At 35.9% G+C, this 16,668-nt stretch overlaps 1 protein-coding gene across 2 annotated transcripts in view; it reads left to right on the plus strand.

Moving 5' to 3' along the window:
* LOC121320670 (FERM and PDZ domain-containing protein 4-like) overlaps nt 1–16,668 on the plus strand; it is a 99,617-nt gene that overhangs the window by 36,012 nt on the left and 46,937 nt on the right. For both annotated transcript variants that reach the window (XM_041259220.1, XM_041259221.1), the window contains exon 2: nt 2,875–2,991. In XM_041259220.1, coding sequence (XP_041115154.1) covers nt 2,875–2,991 — 117 coding nt within the window. The remainder of the gene's footprint in view (nt 1–2,874; nt 2,992–16,668) is intronic.

The raw sequence follows: 16,668 nt of genomic DNA on the forward strand, positions 1-16,668 counted from the left end.
TAACAGTGTTGATAGTTACATCAGGGTTAGATATGAGTGCAGATGAAATACAAGATACTACAGATTGGTTTAAGTGCAGGATTAAATACAATTAGAGAGGGAGCAGATTAATGCACTTTAACCTGCACTTAAGACAGAGTGCTATATTGTCCAGAAGGGAAGAGTTGAGTTTTACAGGTGTTGTCTGAAGAGGTGTGTCTTGAGACGCCGGAAGGTGGTCAGGGACTGGGCAGTCCTGACATCCGTAGGAAGGTCGTTCCACCACTGCGGACGAAGGTGGAGAAGGAGCGGGCGCTGGAGGATTAGATTCTGCTGTGTAACCTAGCAACAGTTTTGTTAAATGCATGTACTCTACCAGTGAGTATTGCACTAAAGAACATCTCAGTGCTGTACTGTGCTACTCAACATTGCACACCTTTACGTAAACAACCTAACATCAGGCTTCCTATGAACCTGGTTTTAGGCAGAATGTTTTGCGACAGTTCAGGATGTTTGAGGTGGAAAACGGGGATTGATCAATTACTGTGTGACGCAATATATTATACATAGATTTTTACAGTGAATGACTCAGACTGCACTCCTATTTGTAGACTGTCTGACCTTAATGCAAACAATGTGGCATGAAGATGGAGCTTTTATTGGAGTGCTTTTAACATCAACTACCCACTAACTAGCTGTCACCTTAACAGAATATATGTCTCAACAAACAGTTTTGCATTTATTTGTGTTTCAATGGGTTTTGTTTCTCAATATAAAATATGTTAAAACATGTATTTTTAGTTTGGTTGTTTTTTTACTCTAGTGTAACAGTTTGTGTTTGTTATAATAATTACAAACCTTGCCCTAATGTGTTTCTTTCTTCAGCAGACAGAAACTTCAGCAAAGCTAGTTAATGATATTAGTTCTATTGAACTTCAGTTTTCTCAATTTTAAAGTTTGGGTAATTGATTGTTTTAAACAGCAACCTGGCGGAATTGTGAGTGTGTGTGTGTGTGTGATGGGTGGCTCAAATCAGTAACAGTGTACAAGTACACACAGGGTGTTACTTGACCAGGGGAATAAAATGCACCGGTCTAGTTTGCATATGCAAATCTTAAGATACATGCAATTTAAAAAGCCAGTGGTTATCTAGAAGAAATATTCTAAAGGAATTCATGCATTATTTTTATTTACTTTTGGGGCATTCGTTAGGAAATTATGTTTTTTGTATGGATTCATTCTTAGAAGATTAGACTGTACTCCCCTGCAGAAAAGTTACAGCTGAATGGCATAAACAAATCCAGTTCTAGAGAAAGTAAAAATTTTGTTTCTTAATTAAAGATTATAAGCTGTTTCCTTTTTTTTCTTTTTTTTTTTTTGCAAAAGTGGCACATTTTCTGGAAAGGGTAAAATACATAAAGCTTCTTTTGGTATACATTTATTGTAAGTACAGTACCAAGTCATGTTACTTCCTGTTGTTAAATATGAACACTTAGACTAGTGATTTCAATCTATCATCTATCATTTACTATGTGACCTGACCAAGAACCCTCAAACTACAGCAAAGACAACATACAATTAGCAACCATCATAAAAAAATAAAAGTATTTGCCAAATGCTGATGAGATCTTAGAAATTGCCAGTGTATTAAATGCATCAGATCTAAGATGGCAGTTTGATTATGAAAAAGTAAGTAGAATCTGAAACTTTGCTGAAAAGTATTGTTTTAAAATCTCTGATGATTTTAAATGAATTGATAACTTGAATGCATTTATAGTTTTATACAGAACATACAAAAAACAAACCAAGCCTTTAATTTCCTTAAATACATTTACATAGAGATATTTTGATCATTAAAACATTATATACAATTTAAAAAAGCAAGGCAAACTGAAATCGAAGACACACCAGCCTAAATTGTATGATAGATCCATTGGCTTGATTGATGGATAGAGTCATGGGATCTTTAATATCTACAAAATAGACCTACTTTTATCTGGCTGCAAAGTAAGACTACCCCCAACTGAGATACCAACTTTACAGCCTGTAACACCTGGTATTTTTTGGAGATTACCCACCTGAGCACTGACCAGGCCCAGCTCAGCATGGCTATGGAGAGAGCTGACGAGAGCTGAGTCCAAATTGGTATGGCTACAGGTTGTTGTACTAGGTTGGCCAATTCATACTGTGATTTTGCTATCATGGCATACATAGTGGGGCCACTTTATTTGGAACTGACAGTAAATAAAGCAGGCATATCATGAAATGTCACTGGTAGCTGACTTAACTGAGAAATATAAAGACAAGTCTGCCTTCCCCCGCAAATGGAGCTTGGCTCTTTTAACACAGCAGACAGCATGTTGGTTTTGATCCTGAAAACTTCGGTGTTACGTTGAAGATGCTTTCTGTACCCTCCCAGCATTTCCCTGTGTGTAGTATAAAAGGTCTTAGCACAGTTAGATATCCATACAAAGGTAGAATAAAAGATGTATCCTATTCTAAAAGCAGCATGACTAAGGTTCTAGACAGCTACTGCAGCTGGGGAATAAAGACTTACTGCGTTGAGCACTATACATCGTTCCACTGTGCTAATTTCATGTTGCATGTACAAAAAATGCCATTCTGTAGGTAAAAGAGGTTTTAAGTAAACAGTTATTAACAGTTATTTACATGTATATAGTCAAATGATGTACTGCTTTGTATCTTTGGTAGAACCATATGGAAATGCTAATGGGTCATAAAACATTGTTCACTATTACATGGTGGCTTATGGTACAATGACCATTGTCTTGCAATATAAATGTGTTTATACACAAACATGTTTTGGCTGTGGTGTACAATGTATCAACACTATTAAGGACTATTAAGTGGATGTTTCTTTTTTTTATGTTGCAGCCACAGGAATAAATCTGCAGGTTGGCCGCCACCATCCGGGACCTGCAGTTCTTTGCAGGGGCCACCCTATGGATGGGAGATGGCGACAAATAGAGAAGGCAGAGACTGCTACATCAAGTAAGTGGGAGAGAAGCAGCAGCTACAGATGTTTGGAAGCTACTGCAGTATGTAATTATTCCTCACACGTCACTGCCTACCACTTGTGCTCCTGCTGTTGTGTATGTAGCATACTGATGTGTTGCATTGACTGGTGAGGAGAGCAAAGGGGAAAAAAGAAAAGGCGTTACATTTCATCAGCTTCAACACTGCTATGTATTTCATAGAAAGCTGTGGAGGAAGATCCTGTATATTAGCCGTAACTGTTTTAAAATGAAAACATGTGACTGCCTTGATATAAATGAAATCCAAGCAAGATGTGAGGTGCTGTATTACTATAGGAATGCCAACTGAGACTGTAGTGCACTGGATGTTTCACAGAGAGTGCCAGGTACAGTAGATACAATCCTGTTGATGCTGCATCGTGTTGTACTCTGTTTTGGTCCATGTTGGTTTTCTGACTGATGTTGCTGTTGTGCTGTTTGTTTTTTGTGTAGTTTTGCAAAGTTTCTATTTCTAGTTCTAAAAAATAATATTTAGCAGGAATGCAGGAGCTACAACTACAACAAAAAGCACATGCAAAATAGAATAAACCATACACTGTTATTAAAAAAGAAATATGTACCATGTAATATGTACCATGTAATATGTACCATGTAACTGTGTGTATATATGCAGCATATATCGTGAAGGACATTTGATTTTGGTATTTTGACAGTTTTTTTTTTTTTTAAGATTGGATGACGTTGCCTTGAAGGCTACATCTGTGATATAATCTGCAGATATGTGCACAATGTATCATTATTACTGCAGAACTATTTTTGGATCACTACTTGGCAGCCCAGCACTGTGCCAAGATTATATTTTTAAACAGGAATAACAAAATGTAGCTAGAACAAAATGATTGGACATCTTAGGTTATCCCACCCTAACACCTTTTTAAGCCAACAAAACAGTTGAAAATCTGACCATCCACTGTTAAATTAAGAATAAATAATAATCAGGATGACCCTCCTTTCAGACCAGGGCAGAGGAACAGAATACTAGCATTACATATTTTTGTTTTAATATAAAATATTATGAGTTTCTGTAAGAAACACCTTCATTTTCCTAATAAAATGTCAGTGAAGCAATAGGCCTTATGCAAGTAAAGCTTCTGGCGCATTGGTGTGTCTTTGCTGGACGTTGCAGGAGATCTTGTGCATATATTGACCTGTGTTGGTGCTTCAGTAGTGGTCTGCAATTTTGAGTTAAGCAATCTTCCCTATACCAGTACTATACAGGCGAGTTTTCTTACTAAGACCTCTATACAGGCCTGCCATTTTGAAAGAGTTAGCAGTAACGCAGGTCCTGCACCTTTAGGAAATATCTTGTTTAAGTCTTCATTGTGCCAGCGTCTTGTTTTGTTGTGACTGCTGCTGTTTCCAGGTGCCTGAGTAAGTCATACAGGAGTTGAGTAAATAGAAACATCTACAACATGTAGTGATGTGTTTGTGTAAATAGGAGATCCTCATTACTGATTCATTCATAATGCAAATTAATCCCTGGCATGAAATGCATATCATTCGGCAACAGATCTGATAGATGGTGATACCGTGATAACAGTATGAAAATATAAAGTATGTGAAAATGTTTCATGAGGGGCAGTCTCAAAGGCAATGAATGAGTCTGTGGAAAGTTATGGAGAATTGGCTTTTGTTGCAAATTTCCAACCTACCTTCCCAAAAGGAATTGGAGTATGTATCATGTACACTTTGCAGACATATCATATTGAGTCAGTGCTGTCCTGGCTGGCAATGGTGGCCCCCCATCCTATTGACTGTTTTATGGTAGTTTTTGTTTACTGATAAAAAGTTATCATTCAAAGCTTTTATATACCAGTTATATAACAGTCCAAGTCAGTGGTCATATCAGCCTTATAGTGGCCGAGGGACTTATTTGAAAAGAGTTCTGGGGATCTCAGCCCTGTTCGTTATAGTAAGGTGTGTAGATCATGAAACTAAATCACACTGTAGTTAGTACACATTGACAAATGGACACTCCCTTATGCTGTTGACAAACCTTTTATATTATACACCATGCTAAAAGCATAACAAAGTGTAAAGAGTAATTGATAAAGCAAAAGCAAGTATGGCAGTTGATCACAGACTAAGTATAAAAAACAAAAACAAAAAACATGGTAAATACATGGCATACCCCTGATAAATTGCAACATTACCATGCAGGTGTAGCCATGCTAGATATAATATGTTTAACATGACCTTTTTATTTTTCAATGCTGTATTGCTTAACAGGCAGTAAGAGGTAAAACATAATGTGTAATCTGCTCCTGAGTGGTGCATCCGGTAAAGGCACTCCGCGTGAAGTGCAGGATGCACCCTATAGCCTGGACGTTGCCGGTTCAAGTCCAGGCTATTGCCAACCATGGACTGGAGTTCCCAGGGGGGGCGCACAATTGGCCAAGCCCTTTCCAGAGGGGGAGTGTTTAGGTCGGCCAGGGTGTCCTAGGCTCACCGCACACCAGCAACCCCCTGTAGTCTGGCTGGGTTCTTGAGGGCTTGCCTGTAAGTGTCCTCCGACTCTGCACCTCTGAGGTGGCTGCATAGTGAGTCTGCAGTGTGAAAAGAAGAGGTCGGCTGATGGCACACCGAGGACAGCATGTGTTCGTTTTTGCCGCTCCCAAGTCAGCGCAGGGCTGATAGGGGTGAGCCGAATAATTGGATATTCTAAATTGGGAGAAAATAATAAAAAATTATTGGCGACTACTAAATTTAAATAAATAAATAATGTGTAATCAGTGCATATAGCAGATCGAAAAAGCCCTGTCTATTTTTAGTCTAGGACAGAACAGGACTCAGTCTTGCATGGAAATGGATACTATACTGGTGTACATGTCCCAGATTACTGAGGCAGAGTCTTGCTGACTGATTGGGATTTGTGTGACTCAGCAGAGTCGCTCATCCATCCAAGGTAATTTTCTTGCTTATTCTAAGATGAGCAGATTTTGTTTGCAAAATAAATTAACCAACCACTTAGCTGTTCTTGGGTTTAATTTCACCATGACAACAGGTCTGAAAAAAAACTATCCTCAGTGTGACCTGCTGATGCTGATGAATTGAAATTAAAGGCTTAATAATAATAATAATAATAAATAATAATAATAATAATAATAATAATAATAATAAAAGAAGGAATGATATACTAATTAGGGTGTAATTATTTTGAGATGTTCTTGTGACATTTACAACCAGGAGAATGAAGTTGAAGTAGCAGTGCTGTCTAATATACTGTGAACTGTTTAGTCAGGTTGTATGTCTCACAGTGCTGACCAACTTCATTTAGTAAACATTGAATTACATTGATTGGGGCTTTGTGTTTTTTTTAGTTGGTGTTTATTTATTCAAAGCTTTTACTCTCAATTTCTGGTTGTATTTTTTGCCAGGGAGGGCAGTATAGTGGCAGTTGTGAACTCTATAGATAACCTTGACAGGCAACACAAGCTAATATTAATAGTGTATTGCATGAGGCAGAAAACATTTGACAGCCTCTGACCTGGTCAGTAATACAACTGTGAAGTGACAATCGTAATACTCAAGACATACAGGAATCGGTGCTGAGGATAATTAGTCTAAATTGCAAAATGCTTTATACCAGATTGGAATACAAGAGATTTAACCAGTTTAATTAAATTACAACAGGAATGCTCAGGATACCAACTGCCCGGTTTGAATTGGTCCCCTACTTTTTGAAGCATCTTACTAGTTACTTTCTGTTCAAGTTTGGAATCGTAATTCAGAAATGTTTTTTCCATTTTTTAGTGTGCACTATTGATTTCATTTGGACTGACAAGAAGTATTCTAAGACATACATTTCGGTGAGCAGGGCACTCTACAAGGCCTGTGTGCATGGCCGTAGCTAGCTACGAGGACACCGAGGTTGTGTCAAGAGACTCCTTCATTTTCTTTATTGGTTTGTCATGTAACATGGATTTGGAGGTTGAATAGTAAATATCAAGCAGGCATATAAATACTGCAGCTATAGCTTGAAACCTAAGTTTGATATTGCTAGAATGGCAGCTCTGGCTGTGGGCCTGTCTGTGTGACCTATCCAACAAAACATATTGTCTAAGTGATAATGTTTTACGAACGTGCATTACTTATGAATCACCATAAATATTTTAGTAGTTTGCTGATATGGAGAGTTTGCTTTTAATATATTTTCAGTGGGCAGATATTAATTAAAACAGACATAAACCTGTTAAAATTGCAAAACAGGAATATCGGTTCCTTCAGCTGCAATATTTACATTACTGAATTCCAATCTATGATAGGAACAATTTCTATAGAAACCATACTAAGGCCTGACCTAATAACAACATATAATCAGTTTACCTGTGATTATAGGAAATATGTATTCATATCTGATTTTAAATTAGCCTGTGATGTTTACTCCACCTATTCAATAACTGATGGGATCTTTGCAGTGATTTGAAAAGCTGGATCTGGAATTATTACAATCCTGAAGCTTAGGAACTTGCCTTTAGTATGATTTGTGGTATTTACAAAGCACACTAACTATTTTATTAAAACAAATTCCTGCGTAAGTTCATGAACAAATAAAGTAATACTAGTTTAGCTATTACAATATTAAAAAAAAAAAAAAAAAATTATACTAAAAAGCACAAAAAAGGTGGTTAAAACATAGTTGATAGCAATAATAAATGGTAAATTATAAATACAGTATACACAATAAATTTGACAATTAAGCAACAATTGTATGGACAATAAAATGTTATTCATCAATGGCTCCCTTGTATTTTGCTAAAAATATATTTAATTTCCCTCTGTCCAACATTAGAAGACCTGCCAAATTTAATAGATACTGTAGAACCCTTTCCACCCCCACCCCCCCCATAAAAAAAAAAAATCTATCTAACATCTAACAATGCATGTTTAAACCATATATATTAATAATTAAACATGCTGTATTTAGGGTAAATCAACCACATTTAGCTCAAGTTTGCAGTAGTGCTGTGCAGAGCATATTGTAGGTGATCTACATGTTATACTGCACTGCTAGTTTATTGTATTTCATTGTATTTATAGTTACTGTCTAAAATATTGCATTTTATACAGTGCTTTTTCATTAGAATGTCAATGGCTTTTCAATGTTGGCTGTCTCAATCATATGAAAGCTGGGGCTTCGCTATTATTTTTTATTGTAATTTGGGATGACAAAGAATGACAACTTTGGGAATAATTTAAGATAGCTCCTGATTTATAATTTTTACTTTAAATCACAAGACCAGGAACGGAATTCTATTTTCAATCAGCAGACCAGGAACAGAATCCTAAAGAGGCAGAACAGTTGCAAAGTTTGTTATTTATAAAATGTTATAGCTAACTAAGCAAATGATCCTTTCAATTAAGGGTCTAGTTAAGTAATTGAGAGCTCAATTGGAATGGAAACCAGCAGACACAGGGGGTCGGTGTTGAAAACCATAGGTTTAGAGGACAGATCTCAAACCCCAGTGCACTAGAGCAGACATTTTGAAAAGAGCTTTGAAACAGACTTTAAAGTTATAAGTGCAAAAAGTTGTCAGGATGTTAACAATGAAAAGAAAAATTACAGACACATTATTTAAACAGTTGTAGCAACACGTGGGGGAATAGAACGTTATGTTTTTCAGAACCCTGCTGCTATGTAAGATGATATTACAGAAACGTTCAACTTACCTAATCATGGCCGTAATAATTTAAAACAGATGTAACTGGAGCATTATACTGGTCATGAATGCTTATTTTTTTTATATCTTCAAGGTTGGTTAAATGTAATTGTTTGTTAAGTGTTTCTATTAAGATAAGCCCAAAAGGGATTCCTGTGCTAAAGTCATGCCAACATGCTACCACTACTACTAATTGAATTAAGTTTATTTTTTTAAACCGTGAAAGTTAGTCAGCATTGAGACTATCAGAAGCACTACACTGTAACATGAACTTCATAAAAAATGTGTCTGGTAGTAGATATACAGTACAATACTTAACTTCAAATCAATACATTTTTCAAAGAAAGGCGATAACTACTATATTTGTTATGTATATTGGTATATTGGTATTAAAATATTTTTCAACAGTAACATTCGATGCTATGATCTTGGGGACTATAAGCTCAGAATGTACTGATTGACCTAAAAGAAGAGCTCAGCTTGTTGCCACAATTTCAGTGATTTATCAGCCACAGTATGAAAGTATATATAAATCTATAATTTTTATGTATAAAATGTTCAGTATAAACAGATTAACTTGTTTTGAGATTATTCGAAGAAATCTGTTGTGAAATTGCTAACAATGCATTTTTGATTTAAGGGAATTTGTCCCTTAAATTGGACATATTTTGACCTATGGAGCAATGTTAATCATAGCAAATTGGTACTGTTCTAATGCACATTTCCAAAAATCTAGCAAACTGTAATACGATGATGGTATGATGACATCACAAATCTAGAAAAAGAACGTTTCAATCTGGGTGCCAAAAGTTGTTGTAAACCTAGCCTTTGTTAGTCTGCACTAAGAGATACAGGTGACTACAAATACACTGAAAGAATGTTAGTATTGTATTGCACTGATACACCTGACCTGCTAAACATTAACTTATGGTCGCCATGCCAGAACAAGTCTATTGCTTGAATGATGCTATTATTCTGAGCCATTTAATAATCAGCATTGGGACAGTGGCCATCAACAGCAGGTGGGTAGTGTACTGTTAATTAAGCAGCACACTTCTGTCCTTCTACAAAACGTATGGCTATTGTCACAGAAAATCTATTACACTGGAAATGTAATTTGTCCAAATGTATTATGTATGTATATATGTATAGTATGTATGCATAGGAGGCAGTGTGGTCTAGTGGTTCAGGGCTTGTAACCAGAAGGTCACCGGTTCAAATCGCACCTCTGCCACTGACTGACTCACTCACTGTGTGACCCTGAGCTTAATCTTCTTATGCTCCATCCTGCAGATGAGATGTTAAATCAACGTCCTATTGTATGTGACTCTACGTGTAATGCTCAGTTCACAGCCTTCCTCTGTAAAACGCTTTGTGATGGTGGTCCACTATGAAAGGCGCCATATAAAGATATTATTATTATTATTATGTACTCACTACCAAGTATAAAAGAAACTGAAACTGTGCTATACAGTACATCTTGTTTGATTTCTAAAATGCTTGTTTTGGAATAAAAGACATGTTGTGCTCCAGTTTTGAAACAGAAAAAGGTTTCATATTGATTTGACATTTTTGTGCCCATTTAAATGAGAACATGGGAGATGAATCAGTAATTTCACTGGAGAGCTGTCTGCAATGATTTCAGCACCTCTTTAGTTACTTTGAGAGCTTGATCAAACACATTGTGCTCTTCAGAACAGCCATGAAAGATTATTTGTTCATTTTCACAAGCAGTCGGAACTTGCATCAGGATTAAGATGACAAATTATAGGCTGCCTCGTCAGGCTGCACATCTTTAATTAATCAGTGAAATGGTAAAGCGCTTGGGATTTCTTTTAATGAAAGGCACTATACAAAATACATTTATTATTATTATTATTATTATTATTATTATTATTATTATTATTATTATTATTATTATTAATAATAATAATAATAATAATAATAATAATAATAATATTATTATCATTATTATATTGGCAACAACCGTGGACACAGTCTGGTGTCCAATGGTTTATTTAAATAGAATTGTTTCAAAGAAAAAATATAAAATTATTATTATTAATAATAATAATAATAATAATAATAATAATAATAATAATAATAATAATAATAATGTTAGTTCACTTATAATGACTTTCTGGACATTTTTAATGTTGGTGCCAGTCTTAATCAACTGAATCCTTCTGTAAATATCTGGATTCAAGGGAATACAAATGGCTTAGTTGTTATGAGATGCGGCTACATGCCAATATTCAGCAGAGCTGTAAGACCAGAATGATAAACAAGCAATTAAGTTTTTAACCTCAAAGCACCCATTTACTTGCAGGAGCAGAAATAAATTAGGGCTGATGTTTGCCAACCGAAGCTAATTTCTTAATAGAAAGTAAAAGTAATTTGATTATGATTATCATCAGATTATAAATTTTAGTTGTAGTATTAAAATGTGTACAACGTACACATATGTTATATGTGGTGTAACCCAATATATATAATATATATATATATATATATATATATATATATATATATATATAGAATGCCAATAAGACTAAATCTTTACACAGGAAAATTATACAAATTATACAAATGATAAGCATTTCATCTGTTCAGATGGCATCCTTATTACAGACACTTCAATCCAAGCTTCTCTGTTTCTTCATCATTGCTGCAATCTGGCTCATGGTGTGTCTCAATCAATAGAAATATGGCTAAACAGTAATGTTCCTTGTGGAAATTAAACCATCACGCAGGCATGGCTGTTTTTTACTTCGTTCACTATACGAATGAACATCCTGAGGTGGGTCACTGCTGACCCGGGTACATGATTTCCCACTATGCGGGATTGTGACCCGGGCAGCCAGAACCCAAGTTGGGACTCGGATAGGAGTGCTAATGTGAAAGGGGGTTTTAGTCTCCCATCCAGTTGGTGGTGCTGTTTTCTTACTGCTGTGGTGGTGGAGGTTTTTTTGCTTAGTGATGCTGTTGTCTGGGGAAATCAAAGTTGCCGATGCTTGAGCAGACCGGATTGTGCCAGGTTTATACTAACTGCCATCTTTTCTTTTTGTTGTAGCAGAAAGAATTGTGTTTGTAAGGTGTGTGTCACTTTATACATGATTGTTTTAAGGGCAGTTTTTGGAGCAGCATACCAAAGCAAAAATAATAAAAATAGAAAAAGATTTTAAAAGACTCCTTAACGCTCAACTTAAACCATGTTCATCATTTTAAAATGTGAAACAGGATATAAAGCTCTGTTCAATTTTCGAAGCACTTTGAGAATTCCAGGCTTTGATTTAAAACATGTGCTGATTCTATGAAATAATTTATCTTCAGTATATGCAGAGTGATACAATCAGAGAATGGCAATTGGATTTCTCCCCCATTGTTTTAGAACAATTTGTTTTAGGCTTTATCAAATAACAGGTTAGGCAACTGAGTCAGCAATAGTACATTTAAAACAGTATAATCCTTTCCTCTTTTTGGTCAGATTATTCTTGCAATGTTGGGACAAGGTCATAATACAGATTAGCAAAAAAAAAAAAAAACCCACAGAATTGAAAAACACTGGATCAGGAATCGTGTAACACGATTACGTCATTGGGGTTTTAAATTATTAAATAGACACATGTTGATAGTGTATAACTATATATTATTATAGATCTATATATTATATATATATATATATATAGTATATATATATATAAGTTATATTAATTCTTTTGCAGGTCGTCATTTATTCAGCACTTTTTTGCAGTCCATTTATTCAGCACTTGTCAGGCGCGCCAGGTCCAATTTATTTTCACAAGCGCTGTTTATTTTACACGCGCTGTTTCAAATATTTATTTTTCAGAGTAAAACAGGTTTAGCAGGCAATGAATCACAAAATGACACTCAGTACTGTATCTCCAGCCAAGCCCCACTCCTTGTTCGCTGTATTTTTCACATACCTCTTTATAGACATGCATACTGATAAATCCTCTCCTGATCGCTTGTTTCATCACCAAACTCCTAAATAATGCAATCTATTTCGACATTTTATTACTGTAACATCTCAAAAAGCTTTGCAAATGTCTTTGATATTCTTTAAGCGCTGGATGCAGAAGCAGCTATCTCCTTTATTTTCTATGTCCATGTTATCTCTGCAGTGCATGTGGCTATGAGATACGCCCTTTTTTTGGTTTCATTCGGCTCCTGTCAGTCTCACTCGACCATTGAAAGGTTTTCTCTCTGCTTTTTCCTGAGTAAAAACAACCAGAGACCTGTGCTTTATGTCTTTTAAATGATGTCAGACAGGGTCCGACATCGGACTGGAAAGGGAAAATTGGGGGTTTCAGTGAGAGCCCTCTCCATGCCAGAACAAATGCCAGTTGAGACAGTATTAAAAAGCAGTATGTTTTTATTACAAATAGAGAATTACAATTCTTATTGGGCAGTCCACAATAAAATACTTGAGGGTGTATAGAGAGAGGCAAAACCATTACAATTATAATTGTTTGCTTGAGTGCTGAGGCAAACCAGTTTCCACTGCCTGTGGTCAACCCAAAACAAAACAAAGAAAAACAAAAACTCCAATAATAATTAAAACAAAAGAAACGCAACGAATCCAGTGAGTTAATATGCAAACTAAAATTAAATAATAAAGAAAACAATTCAAATAATAAATGCGCATTTACACTAACAATCAGTGCTTTTTCAAATATAAATAAAAATAAACAGTTGAAACTAAGCTACAACAGCCCCTCTAGCCGTGGGTAAAACTAATGATTTAGATTCAACAGCATCTTTCTAACAATATAGATAGCAGCAAAATTTCTAATTTAGCAGCCAGAAATTACAGCAGTAACTATAGTATGATTTAGCAGCAACAATACAAAGTTGGCAATAGTACACATTAACAACTATAGTATGATTTAATAATATAAGTTTGCAGCAATCTTAATTAACAATACCAGTTGCCATGCAGAAGCAATCTCATACTATAGTAGACATACAACTTTAATAACCCGCCCCCTCAAGGATATCTCATAAACAAATATATCTAAAAACAACCCCCAAAAGTAATGTACATTTAAAACAAGCGTGCTGGCCATGCACAAACTAAATACATACAACACACATGCAGTACAGAGATAAACCTGACAGCACTGATCAAACGGAACTCAGAGAGAGAGAGAGAGAGAGAGAGAGAGAGAGAGAGAGAGAGAGAGAGAGAGAGAGAGAGAGAAAATACCAAATACAATCTGCTATGTACTTTTCCTAACCAAAATTAAAATGTCCAAACAAGGGACTGGCTCACCAAGTCTTTACCACGACCACTATCTTGTACAGGTGCCAATACCAGTGAGCACCACACAAGTTCCATCAGTCCGCCCATTTATAGAATAGCAGCTTTACAACAACAGCTTGCATTTCATTTTCTCTCCATATCTCCTTTTTAAAAGGGAGATTAATCAGTCAATCACAAACCGGTGAGGAAAGCGATATCTTCTCGTGCAGGTAATTGACTGGTGTGTGCGTGGGGGAGGGGGGCTGCGAGGGAAGTAAAATTAACAGGCTGACAGCGTCAAGCATGAAACAGAAGGGAAATGTAAGCAACTAGTAATAAATTACACTAATATAATACATAAAGCAAAATATAAAAACAAACAGTATAATTATAACTAAACATGTGTTACATGCATACTGTACATTTGATGAGAAGACATTCAGGGATGGTTAAACAGGTGCATGCATGGTAAGAGAGATTTTCAGTTTCCAGTATAGTGCAGGTCTTAGCCTAAATGCGTTGGCACAGCTTTAAGTAAAAGGCTTCTTATTATAAAAGAATTTCTAAGGGTTCCAGAGTTTTTTTTTTTAATTATTTGTAGTGTTTTCTCTCTACACAACTCAAGGAACCTGTGAAGCGGAGTCATTTGTAACAGATTGAACTTCTGAAATTCTGAATGCCCCCGTACAATATATTAATTATATCCACCCCTTTCTTAATTCTCTGAATCTTTCACTGAAGTGGAAAATCAAATGGGAAATAAAAAAAAAAACTGTGAGATTAGAACTATCCTATTTGCTGCAAAGGAAATATCATAAATTGTGATTTGAGGTTTAAATCACAAAAAAGCAGATGATTTCCCTATAAACAGTGAAAGAACACCACCAACATTCTGTGTTGACTTATCCTGCTCATGGTGCAGTTTACTATAATTTGCTGCAATAGAGGTAAAGCACACACTGTGATTCCCATCTGTACTGTTATTTGATCTGAGCAGTTTTCTGGATTCCTCAACGCATCAAAACTTACAAAAATTAAACCCTTGATAAACACAGATTTTTGGTCATCAATAAAAAGACTTTCTAAAATAAACAAATACCGGAAAACAGAAACTCTAAGCACATAAACTACACATGTATACACACCTGTGTTTTTTTTTCTGTGAAATGTATGATAGGAAGCAAAGAGGAGTAATTTCCATTCTGTCCTGTGGTCACATTGGCTTGCAATATAGCATAGACAAAAGGCTCTATCTCTGGTACGGCTATGTGACTTAACTAGCTTCTGTCTGCAGTGCTGGTAAGAAGCAGTCGAACCCCACCAATGCAATTAAAAGGCAAACACGTTATTATTAATGTTTAAAGTCAATTAACTTTGTTTTTTAAAAAAATCCTTTTGTTTCCTTATGCAGTTACTAGTAGATTGCTTGGTGTATATCTGGCTTGTAGGCAATGTAAACAAAAAAGATGGAAAGATGTACTTGAAAATCAAATAGAAACAAGATAAAAACACTTGATGTTAACAAGTTAATACATTGACCACAGGGTGCAAACTTAATAGGATACAGGCTCTTACATTTTAAAGCATAGCTAAGTATTAGAACATAATAAAAGTGCAGAAGCATCGTAAAGCACAGGGCACCATGGCAAATCACAAATAGGTAAAGTGATATATCATAGTGAAGTTATTATAATTAAATTAACTAGCTGGCCACTTTATTAGGACCTGCCTATCCGATTGTATTTGGTATCCCCTGAGTTAGAGATGCAATTTAGGTTTATCATGTGAAGAGATCTTTTCCCTGCAGCTGTGGGATTGTGACTGCGTAGTGTCATGGCCTAAGCTGTTACCGGCAGGAAGAGAGACTTAGACACAAGAAAGCTGCACTGAAGCTATAATTACATTCCCACACATACTATTTACACAAGCAGAGCCTTTACCCTGCCATACACCTCCCCCCATGTAACAACAAACGTGGTCACCACCGGTCACCGCTCCCCTTGAAACACAACCCCCTTCCTTCTTGTCTGTTTTTCTCCCTCCGGATTCTTGTGGGTGGGTTGGTGGGCGAGTTGGTAGGGATTGTGGTGGAGGTGGTCCCCTCACCACCTCCTTCGGCCATGGTGGTCCTGGATCTTCTGTCGGGGTGCCCATTTAATCCCTTTTGTGACCCTTGGGATTTTGTAAGTAGGCGCCTCTTTAACCCCAAACATTTTTTTATTTTTGGGTGAGGGAGACGATTTGTCCAGGTATTAACCCATACTATATATAGTTATGTCATAATATATATATATATATATATATATATATATATATATATATATATATTTATATATTTTTTTTAACTTTTTTTTTTTTTAACTGTAGTGTCCCACGTCTGGGTCACGAGGGGCACTATATTATTTCTGCACACCACATGTGACAAGGTAGGATACATTTCACAATGGTGGTGTGTGAAGAGTCCTCAACTGAAAATGAATATGCGTATACAAATGAAATAATACCAATTAAATAATGAAGAGTAAAAACATAAGAAAGGTTGGCCCATCTTGCTCATTTGATTGTTGGTCGTTTATTTAATCCAGAATCTCATCAAGCAGCTTCTTGAAGGATCCCAGGGTGTCAGCTTCAACAGCATTATTGGGGAGTTGGTTCCAGACTCACACAATTCTCTGTAAAAAAAAAAAAAAAAAAAAAAAAAGTGCCT

This window comes from Polyodon spathula, chromosome 9 (genome assembly GCF_017654505.1).
Source record: "Polyodon spathula isolate WHYD16114869_AA chromosome 9, ASM1765450v1, whole genome shotgun sequence".
Taxonomy (NCBI): domain Eukaryota; kingdom Metazoa; phylum Chordata; class Actinopteri; order Acipenseriformes; family Polyodontidae; genus Polyodon; species Polyodon spathula.